This window comes from Pseudopodoces humilis, chromosome 2 (assembly GCF_049639895.1).
Source record: "Pseudopodoces humilis isolate 2021_Gansu_Grassland_sample_001 chromosome 2, ASM4963989v1, whole genome shotgun sequence".
Taxonomy (NCBI): Eukaryota; Metazoa; Chordata; class Aves; order Passeriformes; family Paridae; genus Pseudopodoces; species Pseudopodoces humilis.
In genome coordinates, this window is record NC_142201.1 from 2,223,331 (window position 1) to 2,246,889 (window position 23,559).

Below are 23,559 nucleotides of genomic sequence, written 5' to 3' on the forward strand. Positions count from 1 at the left end.
TCCTGGCTCTCTGGGAAAGCAAGGAGACCTATGGAGAACAGGATGGATGGAGAAAAAGAAATGATTTGTGAGAAAGCTAAGCTCTAACACATTCATTATTTAATTTATAAATAAATAATATGTGTTAATATAATAAATAATAAATAATAAATAATAAAGTGCTCTGTCCTCTTTAGGAACTGCAGTTGTAACACACAAGTTGCAATTTCTTTTTACAGTCTGGAATTATATCATAATTCCAGAGGGAAAGACATTAAAACAGTGACTAAACACAGCAAAACTACCATTAAAATATGTGAATAAAACAATTAAAATCACGTGAAACCACAGTAAAATTAATAAAGTTTAGGAATAAAATAATTTATTAATAGAATTTAGGAGTAAAATTTTAAAAACTAATTGTGGTATAAACTTTAACTAAAGAATATACAGTTAAAATATCTTTACCTGATGGTCTGCAACCCTGGTATATGCCACTAGATGGCAAGTTTGGATAGAAATTAGCTGAATTTGAATTTATGACACTTTTGAAAAGTCCAAAGGCATTGGATAGAACCAATCATGAAAAAAAATTAATAGTGAAAGAGGAGAACAAAAATAGGAAGAGTTCAATAAATAAGTCTTGTGTCTAGAGCACATTTAATGAAAGTCAGAAAGGTTAAATGGGTTTTATTTATTTCCACACTGCCACACAAACAGAGAATCAACTCACCCACAATTTTGATGTTTTAAAGCAAAACAAGTGAAAAATGACAGTTTTATATATTCTTCACAATTCTTCAGAGCAGTGTCTCATTGAGAGCTGACACTTCAATTACAAATATTCCCAGGAAATATTACAACACCATCAGGAATCAAGGTTTTCCCTGAGCAATCCTAGACCCTTCCCTATTCACTCCACTCTTCACAATTTCCATTTCCTCTTCTGAGGAGAAAAAAAAAAAGGGAATTCCTCTTGCTATGCAGAATTTTTTATCCTGATTTAAAAGAAAAACAAATCCTGTTTCCCAAAGCAGTTCTAGCTCACTACAGCCTTAACAAGGCATTAAAAAGTTCTTAACAGAAATATAGCAAATATAGAAATACAGTAAAATGAACCCTGCACAAATTCCCTGTGGTGAAATCCAGAACTCAATCTAGCAGGGAACAAAATAGCGACGGATTAAAAATTGAACTTTGTGTTTACCTGGAACGTCTGTTGAAAACTCTGCAAAAACACTGCAGGGTTGAAGAGAACACTGAATTTCCCTGGCAGGGGAAATCCCAGCTTACCTCGTCTGGAGAGAGCAGATAAATGGGTGTCAACACGGGAATTTCACTCCTTTCACAGCTCAGCCCAAGGCAAGTCAGGATCTCCCTGAGAACTTCATATCTCTTGGAATTGCTCAACTTGAGCAAATTAAAATCCTCTTCAGTTTGCACATCCAGGGAATTGCTGTCCAGCTCCAAATGGGCCTGACAGGACAAGTATATTAAATAAGTAAAATATTTTTAAACAATAAAATAAATAAATAAATAAATTTAAAATAATTTTTAAAAATATTTAATATATATTTTCAACAAAATATATTTAAATATAAATAAATATATTAAAAAATAAAATCAGTTTCCAGTTCAGGGATCAATAGCTGTCAATACACCACGATTTCCTCTGAAGTCTACCCAAAATTTCACTTTTTAGTAAACTTTTTCTGGAGGAGTTGACCAAACTTGTATTTACCAACTTAAATTTAACCTTCTGCTTCACAAGTCATATTGTGGCTTGTACACAAGCAGAATTCAATTACAATTAAAATGACACTAAAATCGAAATTCCATTAAAATCAAAATTCCATTAAAATTATATTAAAATTGAAAGAGCTTTTTAGAAGTTGAACAAGACAGGGAGAACTCAAGCAAGTCACGTGAATTCAGTGGAAATCAGTGCAGATAAAGAAACCCTTCTGTCTAAAAAAGTTCCTTTCTCACCTGGTAGAAAATCACTCCTCACAGCTGAAGCAGATGCTTAAAAGCTGAAATTAAATGCAAGAGGAAAAAAAATCCTTCCCAGACCTCTTTTGTGTTCCAAGATATTTTAAAGCCCTTGTACTCTCTGCAGATTTATTAATTGCTATTAAATAAAGCCCTTATTTTTGTTCATTTCTTCCATTTTACAAAATGTAATGATGTCCTTTGTGGTTTATATATATTTTTATATATTGAAATTCAGGGAAATGAATGAGTGTGGCTGCTTCTGGATCCCTGGCAGTGCCCAAGGCCAGGCTGGACATTGGGGCTGGGAGCACCTGGGACAGTGGGAGGTGTCCCTGCCATGGCTGGGGTGGAATGGGATAATTTTAAGATCTCTTCCAACCCAAACCATTCCATGATTGTATAAAATTCATTAAAAAGGAGGCAGGACACACCCACCCACCAGAGGAGTACAGAAAAAAGGGAAACAAATCTACCAGAATATTTCATGGCTGATGTCACTGCCTGTCCCCTGGAAACAATAAGAGCTTTTCAAATCCAGACTGGAAGTCATTTAGAACTATAAAATGCCACACTAATCCTTTTAATCTGATTTTTGAAGCTGTGCTCTATGCCCTTCTTTTTTTTCCTGGGGAAAACCTCTGGAGTATTAAGTTTTACTACAGCAGGAGGATCAATTTGAAGGGTGCAACAAAGCAGAACTTGCAGGGACAGAATCAAATCCATTTTCTGGCAGCAGCACATGGGTGGCAGAGCTGCCTACAAAAAAATGCAATAAATATACTACAATGTCAAACAGAGTTCCCAAAAATCCAACAGATTTCAGTTGATAAAAGACAAAAACACTTCTAAGAAACCCAATGAATATTTCTGAGCTCCATAACTGCTGCAAGAGTCTTGACATCTGATCCTTGAGCAGTTAAATTTCAGTGCCCTGGGCTCCTGAGAAAGTTCCCTACGTAAAATATTGGTAAAAATCAAACCTTTCATAAAGTTTGTTCATCTTTTATATTCCTTAACTTCATCTTGGAAATTAAACCTTGCTCTGTTTTTCTCAATGTGTTTGGCAGATTTCTTTTCTAAACTTCATGGTACCTCTTATCAGCCTTTCCATCACTCAAAACTGGGAATATTTAAATCATTTCAATAATCAGTGACCATCATTTACCTTCCCATGGAAGCTTCCTCACCCATTATCCAGAAGGTAAAATTAAGAAAAAAAAATATTATGAACACTTGAACTTCTCTGTTTAATTTTTTGAGGGTTTTTTTGGGCTGTTTTGGTGGTTTTTTAACCAGAAATCAAAACATCATAATACTGGAGAGGCCACTGTTTCCTGGGATATTATTTTTAAGTGGAATGAATGATTTTGGCTCATCCTACACTATCCCAATTCCACCCCCCAGATTCTCTATTTGGTAGGAGCAGAATGTTTAACATTTAAAGCTTTAAAGCCTGAATAAGGACTCAGGAAACAAAGTTTCCAGCAAGGTTTATTCTGAACTTCTTGCTTTGCCAAAATTCCTATTTTTGTAAGGATTTTGTGGAGTTTATTTTCCAACTCCCAAGATCTGCTCAAGCTGTACTCCTGTATCACCTCCAGCAGGCAGAAAGGGAAAGCTCTGCTCTGGAATATGACAAAATCCCAGAAAAACTGGGGTTGGAAGGGACCTCTGGAGGTGATCCTCCCCAACCCCCTGCTCAGGCAGGGTCACCTGAAGCAGGTGACACAGGAAAGTGTCCAGGTGGGTTTGGAATGTCTCCAGAAAGGGACACTCCATCACTTCCCTGAGCAGCTGTTCCAGGGCTCTGCCCCTCCATGGAAGGAAATTCCTCCTCATGTGGAGGTGGAACTTGATGGGGTTTAGTTTATGGCCGGTGCTCCTTGTGATATCACTGGGCACCACTGGAAGTTTGGCACCATCCTCTGGCACTCAGATATTGGAGGTATTTCCATGGATTGATGAGTAAAATTCCTGCTTCCTGCACAAAACTGTTCCTTGTTTTACCACCCTCTGTGATCTTGCCTGATCCACACATGCCTGGCTCCATGGTGAAAAGCAGAAATCGTTTCCACAGCAGTGACATTCCCATTCTTTAACACCAAGTGAAACCCACCCTGTACATCCAGGACATCCATTTATACCTGGCAGGGTGGGCAGGGGCTGGGATGGAATTGCCAGAGCAGCTGGGGCTGCCCCTGGATCCCTGGCAGTGCCCAAGGCCAGGATGGACATTGGGAGCTCCTGGGACAGTGGGAGGTGTCCCTGACATGGCTGGGGTGGCACTGGATGAGCTTTAATTCCCTTTCAACCCAAACCATTCCATGATTCCACACCTCCCCTCAACAGGAATCCCCAAGAACATGCAATGGGAACAACTTTTTAGGACTGCACACCATGCAGCAATGAGGAAATGAATTCTCCCCTGCTCCCTGTACCTGGGAAAGGATGGCTTCTCCTCCACCGCTCCCATGAGGCAGATGCACAATAACCATGTCTTTATCAGCATTATTTAATCGACTCAACACCTTCACTCTGCTGGCATCTCCCTTCATCCCTTCCTCAAAAACACAGCCACTGACCAGGAGGTTCAGCTTCACCTCAGTGCTGTCCTTTTTAGAGACCACCAGCTCATGCACAGCCTTCCTCAGTTTGTTTTTGTGCTTTATCTGCACGCCCCCGAAGGTGAAGGACGAAGAAAACCCAAGAATCTTCCCCCCTTTGGACAGAAATTTCATAAATTGCTTGTGGCTGCCCTCAGGAATGGGCTCCTCTGTGGCAATGACCAGCAGCAGGGAGTTGTCAATCCAGGGATCCCTGAGCACTCGCTCCTGGTGCAGCTGGTAGATGGTGTAGCACTCAGCATCGATGCATTCCCTGAGGACTGACTTCACCTGCTCAAACCTCTCTTTGGCAGCCTCAGAGCCCAGGTAAATCAATATATTAGGGGGTTTCCCAGTGAGGTTTATTCTTTTCATTCCTTTTTCCAGCTGTTCATCCTCCTTCTCCTCCGTTCTGCTGCTGCAATCATCGGGAAGCTCAGGAATGTTTTCCGCAGAGGCGAATTTCACGGATTCAATGGTGCTGTTTTCAAGCTGCAGACACTCGTGGCAGCTGGAAAGGTGCAAGTGGTGATGTTCCCCAACTCCTGTCTCCTCATGCTCCCTTTCTTCTTCCAGCTTGGATTTCTCCTCCTCACCTCGTCCTAATCCTGATTTCCCAGCAGGAGTTACTGCATCCATGTCTGTGCTTTTCTCTTTCACCGACGGTGCCTCCTGTGCCAACTGCTTCAGAGCAGATTCCTCTAAATGGACAGCTGGAAAAGGTAAAGGATACAAAAAAATAAAGGGATTGGAATAACGAGATTGAAAGGGTTATGATAAACATCATTAACAGCAGAACTTAATTTCAGTACAAATGCTCTGTCATAGCAAGAATTTCACAATTCTATTTCCCCCCCCAGAACAACAAAGCTTTGCACCTGTAAGATAAATCTAAAGACAAAATGAAGAAAACACCTCTGGAAAAATACTGCTCTTCTCAGGAGGGCAGGGTTTAAAGTCACTTGCTGCTGTTTTGAAATCAACTCTTCTGAAATAAGCTAATAAAGTGATGGTATTGGGTAAGATAGATATTGAACCACATCCCTTGCACTGCTGAAGGCTGCAGATAAAGGCTTGGCACAAGAAAAAGGAGGAAAAAGATATTTGAACTGATTTCAGTCTGCAGAAAGGGAGAGAGACCCACCCACAGCAAGATTTGGGAGCTAAGAATCCAAGGGAAAACAAGAAATTAAGAAGAACTGTTAAAAAATTCCCCTTTCCCCCTGAAAATGATAGAAATCCAAAGATAATTCATAGCAAATACAAGAGAGAAGAGCAAAGATGATTACTGCAAGCATGAAAAGTGCAGAGCAAAGAGGAGAGAAAAAATACTCTTCACAAGGGAGTGCTTCTTCAGCTGCTGAACCAGGAAACTACTTCAAGGCAAAATTTGAACCATTTTACTGAATCCTCCACTCAAACAAAACCAAATAAATTTATTATACTTTTAATTCAGGGAGGAACTAGATTAACAACATTTTGTTGCAACACATCAGATCCAACTTCAACCCCTTTCCTTATGAAACTACATCCCCTTTGGAGCAGAAACATGAAGAAAGATTTAATTTTTTTTAATATCTCAAGGGAATTTTACAGCTTCCAACCTCTGTTCTTCCATCTAGAGCCTCCCCCAGCCCGTGCTGGAGCAGCTTCCAAACAGCACTGGAAGCAAAAAGAGGCAGAAAACATTTTAAAAAGAGAGTGACTAGGACACTCTCAGCTTCCATCCTTCCTTGGGGGAATATTTATGCAGAACAGCACCAAGAGAGACAGAATTTCCCATCAGATTCTTTTGGAAGAATACTCCTGTCCTCCTGCACTTTAGCTAAATGTTGTGGATTTTGTCATTCCTTAATTTTTGCCAGTGCACTGTGATCTATATCAAAAAAAACCAGCAAAGCAAATACAAACCCCATAAAAAAATCCCACCCCAAATTGTTCCCAATCCATGTTCAGCTTCGAATACACTTTAATTTCAAATATGAAAAAAAAAAAAAGAGAATGTTTGCTTAAGAACTTCCAGTTTGACAGGGTTTTTTTGTGTTTTTTTAATACCTTTGTTAATCTAACAGACAAAACTTGAAGAAAATATTTTCTAACTTCTGGTTTGGAGCACCCTGGGATAGTGGAAGAGGTTCCAGCCCATGGCAGGGGGTGGGAATGGATTATTTTAAGGTTTCTTCCAACCCAAATCATTCCACGATCCTATGAAATTAAAACAGAGCTACAGAGGGATCAACTTCCTGAAATCCCAACAGGAAGAAAACACTGCCAAAATAAATGCAAATTTTGCAGCTAGGTATAAAAACTATGAACAAAATCCTAAAATAACCATAAACAAAATATGTTGTGCTATTAAAAATGATCAGGAGGATACTTACAAACAATCCTGTGTGGCACCATCCCGTTATCCATCTGCAGCCTGTCTTCCAGGAAGGCTATTCCAAGGCTACTGAAATTATCTACACTGGCTTCAGCAATTAATTTAAAAGGTTCACCAGGTTTATAGGCCAAGGGTGAACAAAAGTCTGACCACTTCACAATCTAGAACAGAGCATATGGATGGCTTTCAGTTGGGAAAGGTTATGGAAAAATTCCCAAGTATCAATAATATTGTCAGTTTGTAAGAGGAACTGCAGGAGAATTGAATGCAACCCAAAGAATTTACTGAGGGAGGGTTGCTTTAGGCAGCAAAGATTGAGCCCTGATGGAACAGAACAATAATCACACCAAGTGTTGGGAGAAAACTGGGAGTACAAAGGAATCATTCCCAAAGATCAAAGCCCTGAAAGTTCCAAGCAACAAAATGGCAGCAGAGCGATGTCACATTCTGTAAGAAAAAAAATCTATTTGGATTTGTTTCCTTCAGCACAAACTGCAAGCAAGAATGCTGATAAAAAAGAACAAAAGTAAACCACAGAAGTTTAATAAAAATTACCAGAAGCATTAACTAAATCCTGAGGGTTCAAGATGTTTCTCTACATCAAAAATTCCTTTCTCCAAGAAAGAAACATTGCACAAGGAGGAGACACAACTGGATACACGAATCAGTCGTTCTCCTGTCAAGAAATATTTAGACAATGAAACAGCACCTGCCTTCATGACCTGAAAAAAAAAAAAAAAATCAGCCTTTCCCATATTCCAAAAACTGGGAGTCAAAGTGCAATTCCCACAGAGCAGCTGCAGCACTTGGAAACCACTTCCAGGAGGTTCAGCTTTTCATCAGCACACACCAGATGTAAAACACTGACTGAAGTAAAGGAAAACTTACTGTGAATGAACAAAGCGAGGGTGAGCTGTCAGTTATTCTACTTGTTCATAATTAGTCCATCAGCTAAATTTACCTTTTTATTTAATTAAATGGTTTATACAACATCCAAGAGAATCCACCTCCAACTTTTGATTTTGTGGTATTTCCCAAGGGAACAAGAAGAAAGGGCAAACAACCCTAATGGTTCTGTCTCCTTTCTAAGCCATTCTCAAAGACAGATTCTGATCAGCACAACCCAAATGAGGCCATTCAGTCACAGAATGGGTTCAAGGAACCTTAAAACTCATCCCATCCCAGCCCAGCCATGGCAGGGACACCTGCCACTGTCCCAGGAGCTCCCAATGTCCAGCCTGGCCTTGGGCACTGCCAGGGATCCAGGGGCAGCCCCAGCTGCTCTGGCAATTCCATCCCAGCCCCTGCCCACCCTGCCAGGGAACAATTCCTGCCCAAGATCCCAAGATCCAGCCCTGCCCTCTGCCACTGGCAGCCATTCCCTGGCTCCTGGCCCTGCAGCCCTTGGCAATTGTCTCTCTCCAGCTTTCCTGGGGCTCCTTCAGGCCCTGCAAGGCCACCCTGAGCTCAGCCCAAAGCTTCTCCTGGCCAGGCTGAACAATGGCAGCTGGGCCAGCCTTTCCTGCCAGCAGAGCTGCTCCATCCCTCTGCTCATCCTGGAGCCTCCTCTGGGCTCTCTCCAGCAGCTCCCTGTGCTGGGCCCCAGGGCAGGGGGTGGTCTCTCTGCAGGTGGGGTTTCAATCCATATTTATATTTATGGCCTTTGGACATCTAACAAGAAACCTGGCTGGGATCTTCTGATCTGTGACTTCTGCTAACCCTTAGTGAAAAAATTCCCTTTCAAAAAGGAAAAGGGGATCAGTGCATGGAGCTTTGGCACTTTGAAACTCCATCTCTGTGGCACCAAAGCACATCCCACGTTCAATGTGACTGCCAGAATATTTAAATATTCTTTCTCATCCAAAGAAAAGGCACCAGCAGGTGTGTGTTGGTGGGCCACTCCTGGAAACTGTGAGGAAGATCTGTTGATGCTCTTGATCTTTCTTTCATGGCACCAAGTAAAATCTCAGATGCAAAATGTAGTTATTGCTGCATAGTGCAAATAAAGTGAGACCACAGAAGTAGCTCACAAAGTAAAGCTCTTGCCAAAACCTATGACCCTAAAATCCTGCTCAAGCAACAATCCACTGGCTTCAGAGCAGAGTAAAAACCTTCAGGGAATATTTTCCAGCTTTCCTGCTACAATTTGAAATCAAAATTCTGTCAGAATAAAGGATGAAAGGCCAGCTCTTAGCAAGAGACGAGACATTATTCACACTCCTGTTTTCTGAGTCCCCTCATTTTCACCAGTCACAGATCACTGACAGTCATACAAAAAATGGCTTTTCAGGCCGGAAGTTCCCCAAGAGCAATGTGTTCCCACAGCTTCTGGCTGTGGTGACAACCAGAAGTACCAAAATTAAGAGCATTTACTGGGTTCACACAGAAGAACAAAAACAAAATAAATCGGCAGTCCTTTTCCTCTTTAGGTTTGATTTTTTGCCTGGACTATCACTTTTGAGCTTTCTAAATCAAATTCATTATTAATGTCCACATGAGAATGCAAAATTTTCCATCCTGAAGAAAACAAAAGCAAACCCAAGAAGATTGAAAAAAAAACAATTAACCCCAGAAGAACAGATAATTAGAGCTTCAATGCAGATATTATTGTGGATCTTTCTGCTAGAAGAAGTAAAAATGAAATAAAAATCTTCCATCTGAGCTGGCCCAGCACTGCCCAGGTGCACTCTGAGAAAGAGGGAGGGCAAAGCTCGTTTATCTCCAGAAGCAGAGCCCACCTGGATGGATTCACCTATCAAAGGCAATAAAATCATTCCCAAACCAGCTAATGCAGGTTTTGTCCAAGGAAATGTGTGCCCAGTGGGATCAGGACCAGAGGATTTGAGCAGAAAAGGGCCCACCAAGCTCTGGGTGCCTTGGAGCTCCATGAAGCCAAGGATTTCCCCTGAAGCAGCACTTCTGGATATTAGTCCTGACTAAGAGGCTCCAAATCCATGTTGTGTCCTGGAACTGGCAGTGGGTGAAGGCACTCAAAGTCTGATTGTAGCCCCAAACCCAGAGCTGAGCCCATTCCCAACCTGCCCTCAGATAAATCTGTTTCCCAACCCCTCTGCTCCCCATGTTCACTCCAGCAGGGATCATCTCCTGGAAAAACTGACCTGGAAGACATGGGATCCTCATGCAGGGAAGCAGACAGGCCATGAGCACCTGGGGATGGGATCTCCTGGAACTCCAAGGAGGAGTCTGAAACCCGATTCCAGGAAACAAGGGTGACAGATGGCCCTTTAGGGACACTCAGGACAGTGTCCATGGCCCCAGGGGTGATCCCAGCCTGGGGCAGAGCAGCCTGATTCATGGAAGAGCTCTGGAATCCCAGCAGGCAGCCCAGATGTTTTATTACAGACTTCACAGACACACCCTGACACTCACATCTGCCCTTTTCTCCCTTCCCTGGAGGCAGTGAGATCCATCTCTCCTCTCTCACAGCCTTCCAGTGCCTGAAGGGGGCTTAAAAAAAAGCAGGAGAAGGATTTTCCACAAAGGCCACTGTCCCAGGTGCTCCCAATGTCCAGCCTGGCCTTGGGCACTGCCAGGGATCCAGGGGCAGCCCCAGCTGCTCTGGCAATTCCATCCCAGCCCCTGCCCACCCTGCCAGGGAACAATTCCTGCCCAAGATCCCAAGATCCAGCCCTGCCCTCTGCCACTGGCAGCCATTCCCTGGCTCCTGTCACTCCAGCCCTTGTCCAGAGTTGCTCTCCTGGAGCCCCTTTAGACCCTGGAAGGGGCTCTAAGCTCTCCTAGGACCTTTCCATTCTCCAGGCTGAACAATCCCAACTTCTCCCAGTCTGGCTCCAGAGCAGGGGGGCAAATCCCACCCACAGCCAAGGAAAAACGCTACTGAAAAGTCTCAACAAAATGCCTCTGGGTCTGTTCAAAACACACAAAAAAGGGCTTAATTATGAACAGTGATGTGAATAAAGCAATTCCCTTTTTACTCCCAATAACATCACAACCCATCTGTAACCCCTTCTGAGCAAGAAACAAAGAGAGATTCTCACCTCCTCTGAAGAGTCAGGTCCTTTCTGCAAGTTCTCTGTCTGAGCAGAAATGCTTTCTGTCACAAAAGCGATGTGTTCTGCTGGCAGCAACTTCTCAGGATGAATAAAGGGAGAAACGAGAAGCACACTCCACCTGTTCAAGTCATCGAGGAACTGAAAGAAATGGGAAAGGAAAGTAAGCCTGAAGAGGAAGCAGCTAATTTAAGAATTCCTTTTTAAATTATGCCCAGCTTAAATTCAAATCTGACCCTCCAGCCTTACAAGGAAGGGTGATGATTATTCACATTCCACATGAGACAAAAAAAGGGACACAGTTCTGAGCCATTACAAAGGAACACTAAAAGTAAAACTGAAAGTGGAAAACCACGTTTTTAAGCCAACTCAAACCCCAGCTTTCAGCTTTACAGGAAGAGAACACAAAACCCCTGAGCTGCTGGCACTGTGACTCTTGTGGGACATTTGCCACTGGCAGCATCCCTCATTCACCTGATCCTCCTCTCCCACCCACACTGAATATTGAATCCTCAGGCATCTGCATCAAAATTCCTCATCCACTATAAAATTCATACAATATAAAGAAATAATTAATTCAGAATCAATTTTTCCATAAGTTGTTCTACCCACCACTCAGCAGAGCACTGGACAAAAGTTTTCCTCATTAAATTACAAGAGATTCTCTCTCTTGCCATCACCAAGGAACAAATAAAGCTCAAAAACTGCAATCAGCAAACCATCAAACACGTTTGAGACACCTCACAGCTTCTGAGTAAAACATTACATCAATTTTTAATTTTTCTGTAGATTTTGCATTGAACTTCATTTGTCTAACACACTGAAAAAACGGCAAACATTAGAAATAACTTTTGCTTCTGCCATACTACGAGCACACACCTTCAGTAATTCCATGTAGAAGCAGGGGAGAATTTGAATTCCCCTGTGGCACTAAATTCTAACACTAAATGTGTTGATCACTGCACACCTTAAATGAAACCACAGAATGCTGAGGCTCTGGGGGACAGTTCACTGATCCAACCACCCTTGGTGAGCACAGAAGCTGCACAAACAAATGCTGATTTCTCCCACAGAAAAGTGAACTGAGCTCAGGAAGCTTTAAAGCACCTTAAACATCCGATTTGGCTAAAGATCAAACAACAAAAAAAAAAGCCTTTACAGGTTATGATTTATGACTTGCTAGTGTCTTAAGCAAGCTACTGACCACAGTCCAAGCTACTGAGAGAGCAAAGGAGCTCTGCTGGCTGCCTAGAAGATAAAAAAAATAATCATAATTAACATTTTATCTCTTCACAGGTGAAGTTAAGAGCTCCCCAGCAATGCAGAGCCAGAGCCCTCACACGGAGGTGCAGCACAACAGGACCTGCCCCAGGGATCCTCAAACGCTGTCACCACGTATTTTAAAGAGACAAAAACATATTGACTAACAGCCCTGAGTCTATGCCAGACTTCATGTCAAGCTGCAGTTCCCTAGAGGGCTTCCCAGCTCCCAGTAAACCAAGCAGATTATAAAATCAGTCTGCATGAATACCACTGCAGACAGAAAAAAATGTGCTGGCTGTGCAAGGACTGAGGAGAAGCTGCTTTAGAAACGAGCAGGAGTGGAGCACAGAGCAGAAATCAGCTGAAATCCTCTTCACAGAACAATAATCCAGAGGCAGAACTCCTCTAAACACAGCTTTGTTTTGGTTTTGAGAGCTTTATTGGAATGTGAATTAAGCATTTAACTTGGCTGTGAAAGATTCTGAGATTGCCACCATCGCTCTTGAGTGTGAAATAATCTGTTCATTAAATAGCAAAAAAAAAAAAAAATAGTTTTAAATAGAACCAACTCCATAAGCATTTCTAATCTTGCTTTCCCTCACTGCAAATGTTCTCTTTACCCACTGAACTTATGAAAAGCTTCTCTGCTTCCTGAAGAGCACTTAGCCACTGACACGCTCCATAAATCCCTTCCCAGCCATGTCTGGAACAACTGAAATAATTCCCAACCACACACACATCAACATCAGCAAAAAGCAGAGATCAAGAAAAGCCTTACCCAGACCAATTCTGACATTTAGTGACAAATTTAGAGAAATCCAACATTCATTTAAGTAAGTCAGACTAGCTGGGGGCAGTGCCAGGGGAGTTCCACTCCTAATCCTGAAAGTCAAGCAAGCTCACTTTCAGTTCTGCTTCCAGCAGTGCCAAGTGGAACTGGTTCAGGCACAGGATTTTTCCACTGTCATAGGCCCAGTTCACATTCCAGGGCAGATCCAGCAACATTTTAAACTCCTGACACCAATCTTGAATGCAAAAACACGGCGCATATTTTTAGACTGAAGCCTTATGTGTGCTCTGAGTATGTTGATGAAATGGAAAGAGGCTTTTCCCAGGGACGTGGAGTGGCAGGACAAGGGGGAATGTTCTTAAACTGAAAGTGAGCAGGTTTAGATGGGATATTAGGAAGAAAAGCTTCCCTGTGATGGTGGGGAGGCCCTGGCACAGGGAACCCAGACAAGCTGTGGCTGCTGGAAGTGGCCAAGGCCAGGCTGGACATGGCAGGGGGCTGGAACAGGATCATCTTTAAGGTCCCTTCCAACCCAAACCTTTCTGCGATTCTATGAAATTCTACCAAGCTCTCCCAGCCAAGCTTTCCTATAATCATCGTCTTTGCAAAGCTGCACTTAATACATATACAAGCATATATATACATATGAATTTGCAGCACCCAGAGCATCCCTCAGCTCATTTCCTATCCCAACCAGCTCCAGCAAGCAGCGAGGACAGGGAACCACACCCGAACTAAAATTTCCCACTAAAGCGACCGCTCGGATGTCGCCTCCTCCTCCCCCCTGGCTGTGACAGCGCCTGGGAATTCCCTCTGCGCGTTCTTTTTCCCAATCCCAAATCCCTGCCCGCCACCAATCCCCAAAATCAAACCCCATCCCCGTTGCTCCGCGGGGCCGGGATGCGCATCCCCCGCTCCCGCGGCAACAGCCGCATCCCCGCGGTTCTACCTGCGCCTCGCCGGTGTAGAACACCTTTCCGCCGATGCGGAGGCAGACGAGCTCCTCGGGCTGCGGCTGCCGGGCGCAGAAGGTGAAGGAGCAGCGGGAGCGGTGCAGTCTCCTCACGGTGCTGCGGACGAGCGCGGCCGAGCGCGGCCCCCAGCGCGCCCACAGGTACAGGTAGCACAGCGTGATCAGCATGGCGGGCGCGCGGCCCCGCCCACCCTGCCCGCCCCGACCAATCGCAGCTCCGCTCGTCAGTGAGGGCGGGCGCGTTCTCAGCGCTGATTGGCTGGCGGGGCCCGGCGCGCGAGGCGCCCCGCCCCTTTTGCACCGTCGCCTTCTCCCCCCGCCTCCCGTCAGTGTGAGGGGAAGGCGGCGGGCTCGGGACGCGGCGCTTTGGCCAATGCGCAGTTCTGCGGTGTAAGAAGGAATAAAGAGCGCTCAAAATCGTTAATAGTAGTTCGGGGCGTTGTCTCTTAGCAGCGAGTTAGTTGTAGACGTGCTCTGGAGGAGGAAGAAGAGGAGGAGCAGGCGCAGTCTCCTCGTCCCCGGCGCCACGACTCGGCTTTTCTGGGAATCGCAGAATGGTTTTGGTTAAACGGGACTTAAAGATCACCCAGCTCCACCCCCTGCCATGGGCAGGACACCTTCTACTATTCCAGGGTGTTCCAAGACCCAATGTCCAGCCTGGCTTTGGGCACTGCCAGGGATCCAGGGGCAGCCCCAGCTGCTCTGGGAAATATTTTCCAGTGCCTCAGCACCCTCACTTAAAGAATTTCTCCTTAATATCCCATCTAACCCTACTTTCTGTCAGTTTGAAGCCATTCCCTGGCTCCTGGCCCTGCAGCCCTTGGCAATTGTCTCTCTCCAGCTTTCCTGGGGCTCCTTCAGGCCCTGCAAGGCCACCCTGAGCTCAGCCCAAAGCTTCTCCTGGCCAGGCTGAACAATGGCAGCTGGGCCAGCCTTTCCTGCCAGCAGAGCTGCTCCATCCCTCTGCTCATCCTGGAGCCTCCTCTGGGCTCTCTCCAGCAGCTCCAGCTGCTCCCTGGGCTGGGCCCCAGGGCTGGGGTTGGCCTCTCTTTAGGTGAGGTCTCACCTGAGCAGGGTACAGGGACAGAATTCACCCCTCACCTGCTGCTCCCACCAGCTGTGATGGAGCCCAGGATAAATTTTCTGCTTCTCCAAATCTCAAACTATCCTGATGGACAACAGGGAAGTATCTCATGTTCCTCAGGAATGACTTCACATTGCCACCTTACCTTTTTCCAGGATTGATGGGGTCCTAAAGGCAGAGCATTCCCTTTTGTATCCCACACAGAACCAGGAGAAGACACCTGTCCCCAGATCCCATTCCTGAAGCCACAAATGGGTGCATTTAATTTCATCTGGGTGTTGTATTCATCAAATGAGAAAGGGCTGAACGCTGACTGGACCAGAGTGAAGAACAGCCTGGCAGGGAATACAACTGTAGGATTTGCATGTGCCGTGTGTGCTGCAAAGACAACTTGCTCCTTCAGAACTCACACCAGACAGCAAGTTACCCTTTACTCCTCCAATATATCTATGCACAAATGTTATCAAATACTGTCTGAATTTTATAGGGCAAGTAATCACAACACAGCTCTGGGAAATAAAGGTGTGCATCAGTCTGATCCTAGCCAGATAATCAGTGTGTGAGTGAAAAGAGGACATAGAACAAAGATGCAAAATGCAAGGCTACAAGAAAGAAGCCAACACCTACATTGACAGACACCTGACAGTTGTTTCCTGAACAGGGCAGGAAGACACAACCTTTTTTTATTTTTCTGAACTCAAGGTCTTGTCCTGCACTTGGGAATTTAGTGCAATAGGTATCCTAAAATAACAGTTTTATCCCTAAGTGGATGTCTAGCAATAGCATGCTGCCTCTGCAGATAAACAAGGAACAAATTGGCTCTGCTCTCACATTTCAAGTGAAAGGAGGGGAGGAAATGGTTTTAAGTTGTGCCAGGGGATGTTCAGGAAAAGTTTTTTTTTCTGTGGAAGAGTGGTCAGGCCTTGGGATGAGCTGCCCAGGGAGGTTTGGAGTCGCTGTCCTTGGGATTGTTCAGGAGGAGTCTGGATGTGGCCCTTGGGGAGAGGGTTTGGGGTGGTGCTGGTTGGGCTGGATGATTGATCCTAAAGGGCTCTTCCAGCCCTGAGGATTCTGTGATTGTCCAACCTTGAACATCTCCAGGAATGGGATAATATTTCCACAACTCATGGCACAAACAGATTACAGTTTCAGTTGTAAGGCCAAATATTTTAAGTAATTCTTCATCTCAGGCTTCAGAAACACCAATCTTGTGCTGCTGCCATATCCTGCCCTCCACAGAGAGGAGCAAATCTGCAGTGCTCCTCACCTGGCACCTCACACTGCTCTCTGTGTGACTTCACCTTGTGCAGGAAGTCCAAACACTTAATCGGACACATCAAAAGAAAGAAAACAATCTCCAAAGCAAGCTCTCAACTCTGGAATTCACTTTCCTCTGGGTTAGTTCAACAGCACATGCACTGCTGACCCCGGGGTCTGCACAAAGCTGAGCTGTTTTTGTAACCTTTCCACGGACAGGAACGTGCTTGGCTTCAAATCCTGCACTGCCATCGAATGCACAAGCTCCACAATGAGCATTTTTTTTATTTTTGAGGTTCCCCTACCCTGGAAAAGTTTATGAGGAAATGAGGAAACTGAATCAAAGCCTCACTATGCAAGGGAATTTAAAGCAGAACAGGCAAAACCAGTCCCTGTTTCAACACAAGCTCCCACGTATGTTGGCATAAAATTAATTTAGAGCTGTAAAGTTGCTGGAGGTTCTTCACTTTCTGTTATAGTGGAACTTGGACTTAATCATGACAAGCTTTGACTAAAAAGTTCAGAATTTTAGATTGGGAAAACATTCTGTTGTTACTATTTTTATTATTAAACTGAAGCCTTGCACACACCAGGGAATTTACTAAAACAGGTTTTCTAAACTAAAATAACCATATCAGTCAGCTCCTCTTTACAGGAGGGTGGAAGGAAGCCTTGGGAAAAACAGGGAGTAATATCAGCTCTCAAACCTCCCAGCTCTGTGTAACCTTGGAGTAGCTGAGCTTCTGTTTTTGACTTTAAGGGAATATTTTGAGACTGGCCTTGCTGTGCTTTGTGACCAGCTGGTTCCTTCTCCTTCTGCTCCTTAGAAGCTTTTCCAAGGATTTGTCTGGGAGGAGCTGTGTCTGCTATCAGTGTCTGTGGTTTTTGGTTTACTGTCAGATATTATTCAAAACTATAAATGCTGTAGAGGTGTCCAAGTTCCCCAAATATACCAATTTATATTCTTGCAAATGCACTATTGCCTATATGACAAAAACTGCATAAAAGCCATTTCTCACAAAGATAAAAAACCTCTTTTAATTAACACAAAATGATTAGCACGGGGTCAATTTTCTGTAGAAGTTGAATCTGTCAAAGTTTTCCCCAGGTAATGTCAGAGATCTGAACAATTCCCCTGACGTCTTGGAAAACTTTTCTGATTCTGTGCTCTTCACCAAATATCAAAAATTAAACACCTTACATTAAAATCAAGTGTACTGCAAAAAGGAACCTCACTTTAGTTAATGATTTCTACAAAAATGCCAATTAAAGTTCTGTGGTTTGATTGATTTGTACTATAATGTAATATTCACATTTTTTTCTCCATGTACCTATATTTAATTACATTGCAGCTTCATCACCGAAGTTGTAATTACAATAAATTTGTAATAAATTTGGTCTTGCAGGGCTTTATCAAGAGATTTAATTTATAATAACTTTGCATCTTCTGGAGTGTTACATTTCAGCAGTTCAGGCTCTAGTCCTGCACTAACAGCCATGTTGGCAGAGGAATAAATCAATTATCCTCACATCCAGATCTGATTGCAAGATCACAGGTATCAATTCTTCAACACAAACTTCCCTTTCAACTTCAAGTAAAATCAAGACTAAATAAAACCCAGCTGCTGAAATTAAATATGTGGAGGTCAGACTGTAATTTAGCAAGATATTTAATTACACTTTAAGATCACTTAAGAAGTTTGCCATTTTTCCTCAGGACCTGTGCTGTTATTTAACAAATATTTTAGATTTTTCATATTGTTCACCATGTTCTTTGTTCTATTAATTTTACTGGTTTTGGTACAGAAATGTTCACAGGGATTGAGATTCTGCAAATATTTTTTATTTAGAACGGGGCACTGTTTATTTATTTACAACTTCACAGGTATCACAAGGTATTTAAACATGGGAGGGAGTAGATTTAGTCTGAAGGTGCCCAATTCACACTAAATAATCTGGTCAGTAAATAAAATTATTTTTCCTTTTCTGGGAAAAAAGTTCACATTAAAATTTAGATTTTTTTTTTTAGGATGTGGATGAATTTTCCCAAAACATGCAAAAAATGCATTTCCAGAGTGTATCTAAGAAAGAGCAAATTTTGATTCTACAATAATCCTGAGAATTCTGTAAATTCACATTCAGTAAGACAGCACCAGAAAGATAAATTGGATAAATGGGTGTTGTATCCCATGGGATTTTCTAACCAAAAATTAAGAAAACCCCTCTGTTTCCCTGGAATTGCTGTCCCTGGAACAGCCTCCAAGGTGAGAGCCTGTCCTACCTTTGAACTGCTTGGAAAATCCTCTCCTTAAGGACATTTCCCTGCTTTTACCCTGTTTGTTTTAGGTGAGATCCTTGGGAAGTTCACCCAGAGGAGGGGCTCAGAGCACCCAAATCCATGGAGGGAGCAGCCAGGAGCTGCTCCTGGGATTCCCGGCAGCTCCCGCCGCGGCCAGGGCAGCACCTGGGCAGGTAAGGCAGGAACAGGGAGGCTTTTCCACCTTGGGAATCTCCAACTGTGAGTATGGGATTATTCCATTGACTAGAAACCTGAAAACATTTGTCAACTTCAGGAGTAAAGGGAAAAATATATTTCTGAAAGTGTTCCTCGTTATTTTGTTTTGCTGGAACTTCCTCCTTTGAAGTCAGTACTTCAGAACTAAAATTAAGGTTGTGATAACCTTATTATTATCATTTTTATGTTTATTTGAAGGCACTTTTCCATTTCTCCTGCTGGATCTGTTGCAGAGCAACAAAGATGGAAAATCCTGGTGGAAAGAGCATCCAGAGTTGTGGTGACCCCACCAAAAAAAGGCAGCCACGGCACCCAGCACTCCATCTGCTCCCTTGGGCTCATGGGATCAGATTGTCCCCCTTGGATTGATGCTGGAGCTGCTGCCTCAAAAAAATCACCAGGCACACAGGGGATCTGTCAGAGAGGCAGGGAGAGATAGTTTGGGGGTTTTCTGCAGAAATAAAAAGATTTCAGTGTTATTTAAACCATCTCAAGTTCTCTCAGAGCTGTGAGATCCCAAAGGGAAAAGAGCCCTTGGTGAAAAATGGGCCAGAAGGTGGCTGGGGTGGGGAGAAACGAAATACTGCCAGAAAAATCCGATTTACTAAATGAAAATGCTCTCAGGGATGCACGGGGTGGGGTTTTGGGAGGTCTGTGCAGGGCCAGGAGTTGGATTCCATGATCCTGCTGGTCCCTCCCAGCTCAGGATATTCCATGATTCCATTGTATCCTGATTTTCCAGCAGCTCTGCCCTGTGGAGGCCCTGGATACTCCCAGCAAGGGATGGGGAGGCCATGGAGAACCAACAAATGGTGAGAGCAAATTCCAGGAGAAATAATCCTTGTGGAAAAGCAGGAATTGAACATGGGAAGCCAGGCTTGGTCAGTTCCTCATTTGTTCTTTCAAGCATTTCTTTAGAGTTGGAAAACTTGATTTAAATTAGTGCTCTGTGCATGGTAAGGGTTGAAAGTATCTCTAATTTTTTGTTAGATATAGAATTATTATAAGGTCTTCTTAATATATCATTAATATATTTAATTTAGTAATAATAATGTAATAATAATTTATATCACTAATGTAATATCAAGAGCTACAGAAACAACTGCTGACTCCACAAAACCCTCATTTTATCAGCACTTTATATTTGCTTAATTATATATATATATATATATATATAAAAGTATAACCTCAGTTTGAAATCTCCAGGCATAGTCTGGATGTGATATTTTGTATACAAGGCAGAGTTTAAGTGAAAATGACTTTTAAAAACATGTTTTCATGTGCATAATTTTATTTCTTGGGTTTTTTTTGGAGGGATGTTGCTATAAGTAAACCACTGAGGAAATCAACAGAAAACTGAATTTTAAAGTAACTCTTCCTGGCTTTGACATGTGATTTTTAGTTTTACTTGCTTGGGTGGGAAGGCTGAAAGAACAAAAGCAGAGATTGAGGCACGATCAACAAAGGTCCTGAGGTTTTATTTTTATGAGATAACAGACCCACAGTGATGATGTCAAGAATTCCACTTAGAGGAAAAAGCAAACAAAGCAAGATCAGTGTGGGATTCTCCAGCTACCTAAAGAAAATAAGTGAAATCTTCATTTTGAGTCCACTCTAATTAATAAATGTGTCTCTTTCCAGCCAGAATTTGATGGTCAAGTGATAAATTGTGCATCAAAAGGAGCTCTGGGGTTCCAGCATCCAGTGAGGTGAGTTCAGTCCTGTCACCTGAGACAGGAAAAGTGACAAAAACAAAAAAAAAAAAGGTGAAACTCCTTCCTTCTCATGAGAAGGATCAGTTTGTCCCTGGAAAAATCTCATTTTAGTAACAATTTAATTACTCACCAAACTGCACAGATTTTTATCCCTCAGCAAAGATGCCCAGGCTGAACAGAGCCTGAAAAAGATGAAAATAAGAAAAAGTAATTTAAAAAACTCAAATTTTCACCTCAACTAATTTATATATTTACATTTATTGCTCCCTAAGCCCAAATAATTAATGGGAACAGCTGCTAATGGAGTGGGATTGGTACAGATTTGAGGTTTCTTTAATTTGCTCTTGAGTAAAAGCTGAACTCCAGGTAAAGCTTTTGAAGGTTGGAGGGCTGATAAAGGTTTTCACCAATGTTTGCAGTCTTTAATTAGGGAGCTGCTAATTGGGATTTTCCTTTAGAGGAGGAAAATCCATGGAGTATCCCTGTTCTTTACAAGCATTTGTTATAAAAGCTGTGGCATCTGAAATTCTGTGTGACCTTAATTAAAGTCAGATTTCACTGGGAATTGGCCAAAGAGAAACCGAGATTTTAATAGAAAACATGATTTTAATACAAAACAATGTGGATTTTGAAATAAATAAATCAGTCTACACCTTCACCTGGAGACACAAAATCCACCAAAATCAACCTCTGTACCTCAGGCCACCAACCCCAACCTAATCCTGATATCCTGATCCTAATTCTAGAATTAATTAATTTAAAAATAAGTTATTAAAACTTCAAGCTAGATTGGATGGCCAAGTGTTGCACTGTTGAACTTTTAAAATGTGTTTTCTTCTTCTCAGGCTTTATTTGCCCAAATCCAAATCCCAGAAGTTTCTTGCTAACATTGGAGAGAAGGTCCTGGCCAGTTTTCCTGTACAAGCCACAATTCACTTCTACAACGATGATGCTGAGGAAGAGGAGGAAGAAGTGAGCCCTGAGAGACTCAGAATCCACATTAAAAAATGAAGAATTTAAAGAAGAACTGTCAGGAATGGATGGACAAACATCTGACCAAACAGAAATACAGCAGAGCTCAAAAAGAAACTATTTATAATTTTCTCTCCAAGGAAAATGAGTCTAAGCACTGGAAAATGGGAGGAAATCCTTTTGTGTTTTGAGAGACTTTCAAATAAAACCCTGAAGCTGAACAAAAGATTTAAATCAGGTTGCTTTCAGGAACACAGATAGAAAACATGGAGAACATTGTACTGAGTCATTATTTTAAACACTGAAGTCCTGAGAAAGTGAAAATTGCATTGATTATGAGGCTGAGTAATGTAAAGTACAGCCCCAAAATAACCCAAAGGCTTGGAAACACACTGAAATTAGGCAAGGAATTATTTCAAATGCAGAGATTGTTGCTCCATGGGATTGATTTATTCTGCTAAAAATGCTGAATGCCCAACTGGCCCCATCCACTCCCAGTACAACTCACAAGTTCTAAACAACATTTGTGATATTTTCTGGGGTTCTGCCATTCTCTTGTTATCAGATTTGCCCCTCTGTAAACTTTTGCCAGTCAGAAAAATAACATCAGTCTCGATTAAAAACCACAATTTAATTTAATGCCACATTAAAACTTGCATTATGTGGCACCTGTTTGCCTTCCCCACAATGTTTTTTATGCTCAGAGAGTTCCTCAACACTTTCCTTGCTACCAGCACCTTTAAATAGCTCAAGGATTAGATATTTGTCCCCACTATATTTATTTATTTTTTCTAATCTTTAATGTGCCTTAATCCAACCAAAACTGCCCTGGTTTCCCCAGAGACAAAGCAAATGCAGAATTGCAGATTTTTGACCTTTCCTGCACCTCTGGTGATTGTGAGATAAGGTTTTCAGAGAGTTTTCAGAACCCCTTCAAGTGTGTGGCAGCTCCTCCTCTCAAAGGAGGCAAACAAAGGGAGTGTCACACATTTTTGATCTGGAAAAATTCAGATTCCAAATGAATGAACCTATTAGAATGAAGGATTTTTCTGAAGATCTTCACTTGCCAACTCAACAGAGGATCATTAATTAAATTTACACCAGGAGACATCCTGTCATCTAGGGAATGACAAGAATCTGTTGAACTTGAAACCCCAGAGTGACAAAGCAAAATTCAGCTTTTAGATTCATTTCCACATCTCCCCTTCCAAACACATGGCACTAAAACCCAGATAATTTAAGGTATTTCACGAGATAGCCTAAAATAATTTATGCTCCAGCTTCCTCATGTTATAAGTGAATATTATATTATTGGCTTTTCTCAAATATTATAATGAATGTTGTATGTATAAGGTTAGAAAACTTTGTTGTATTAATACCGTTTCTTTTATTTCTGTTATTGATGAAACATAGAAATAGTGGTGTAATACCTACATATGTTAGGCTGTAACATGATATTAAAGCACAAATTACTTTTGTTTATATAACCCAGGGACTGAAAAGACAATCAGAGACCCCCCTGCATTATTAAGATTAGTTTGTCCTCCAAGCCCTCCAAGGGAAGGATTTATTGCACCCGGTATAGGAGGATATAAAACCCAGTGGTGCCAAGAAGATTGATCTGTTGGGAAGGGGGCAAGGTAAAAACCAAACAAAGGAACATCAAAAAACTTAAGAAGGATGTCTGAATATGTATGAAAATTTATGGATATGTGGTGGGGTTCTGTTTATAAGGGACAATCCTTTGTTAGTAAGGTGACTGCAGAAACACCCAGTCATATCTGTATATTTTACTTTATTTTATCTCCTAATTGTCTTTCTATTAAACTTTTAAATTCTATAAAAAAATATTTGAACCTTGTTTTTCACACTCATTATTTAATCTGCAGCAGAAACAACCAGAAAAGCATCCAGGATGATTTCACTGCTCTGTGATGACCCATTGCACACACAGAAAATGCACTGAGCTCCCTTCCCAGCTCATTAATAATTAAGAGAA

The 23,559-nt window shown here is 42.3% G+C and overlaps 2 protein-coding genes across 3 annotated transcripts in view; one reads left to right on the forward strand and one right to left on the reverse strand.

Annotated features, from left to right (window-relative positions):
* HLCS (holocarboxylase synthetase) overlaps window positions 1-14,191 on the reverse strand; it is a 114,499-nt gene extending 100,308 nt beyond the window's left edge. Inside the window, exons 1-5 of one of the 2 annotated variants that reach the window (XM_005526562.3) lie at window positions 13,994-14,191; window positions 10,980-11,132; window positions 6,959-7,121; window positions 4,413-5,290; window positions 1,273-1,455 (exon numbers count right to left, since the gene is read on the reverse strand). In XM_005526562.3, coding sequence (XP_005526619.2) covers window positions 1,273-1,455; window positions 4,413-5,290; window positions 6,959-7,121; window positions 10,980-11,132; window positions 13,994-14,185 — 1,569 coding nt within the window. In that variant the 5' untranslated portion in view covers window positions 14,186-14,191. Of the gene's footprint in view, window positions 1-1,272; window positions 1,456-4,412; window positions 5,291-6,958; window positions 7,122-7,515; window positions 7,626-10,979; window positions 11,133-13,993 lie in introns of those variants that run through there. The other variant, XM_088051214.1, reaches the window with a different exon arrangement.
* Window positions 14,192-18,756: 4,565 nt separating this feature from the next.
* RIPPLY3 (ripply transcriptional repressor 3) lies at window positions 18,757-21,599 on the forward strand. The gene is made up of 4 exons (XM_088068224.1): window positions 18,757-18,830; window positions 19,616-19,685; window positions 20,515-20,582; window positions 21,434-21,599. Exons 1-4 carry the CDS (start codon window positions 18,757-18,759, stop codon window positions 21,597-21,599), a joined length of 378 nt encoding a protein of 125 aa, XP_087924350.1.
* Window positions 21,600-23,559: the final 1,960 nt, after the last annotated feature.

Coding starts and splice junctions, on each gene's coding strand:
- RIPPLY3 (XM_088068224.1), top strand. CDS start 18,757: ATGGAGGGAGCAGCCAGGAGCTGCTCCTGGGATTCCCGGCAGCTCCCG. Junction 19,686..20,514: donor CCATGGAGAACCAACAAATG/GTGAGAGCAAAT, acceptor GTCTCTTTCCAG/CCAGAATTTGATGGTCAAGT. Junction 20,583..21,433: donor GGGTTCCAGCATCCAGTGAG/GTGAGTTCAGTC, acceptor TCTTCTTCTCAG/GCTTTATTTGCCCAAATCCA.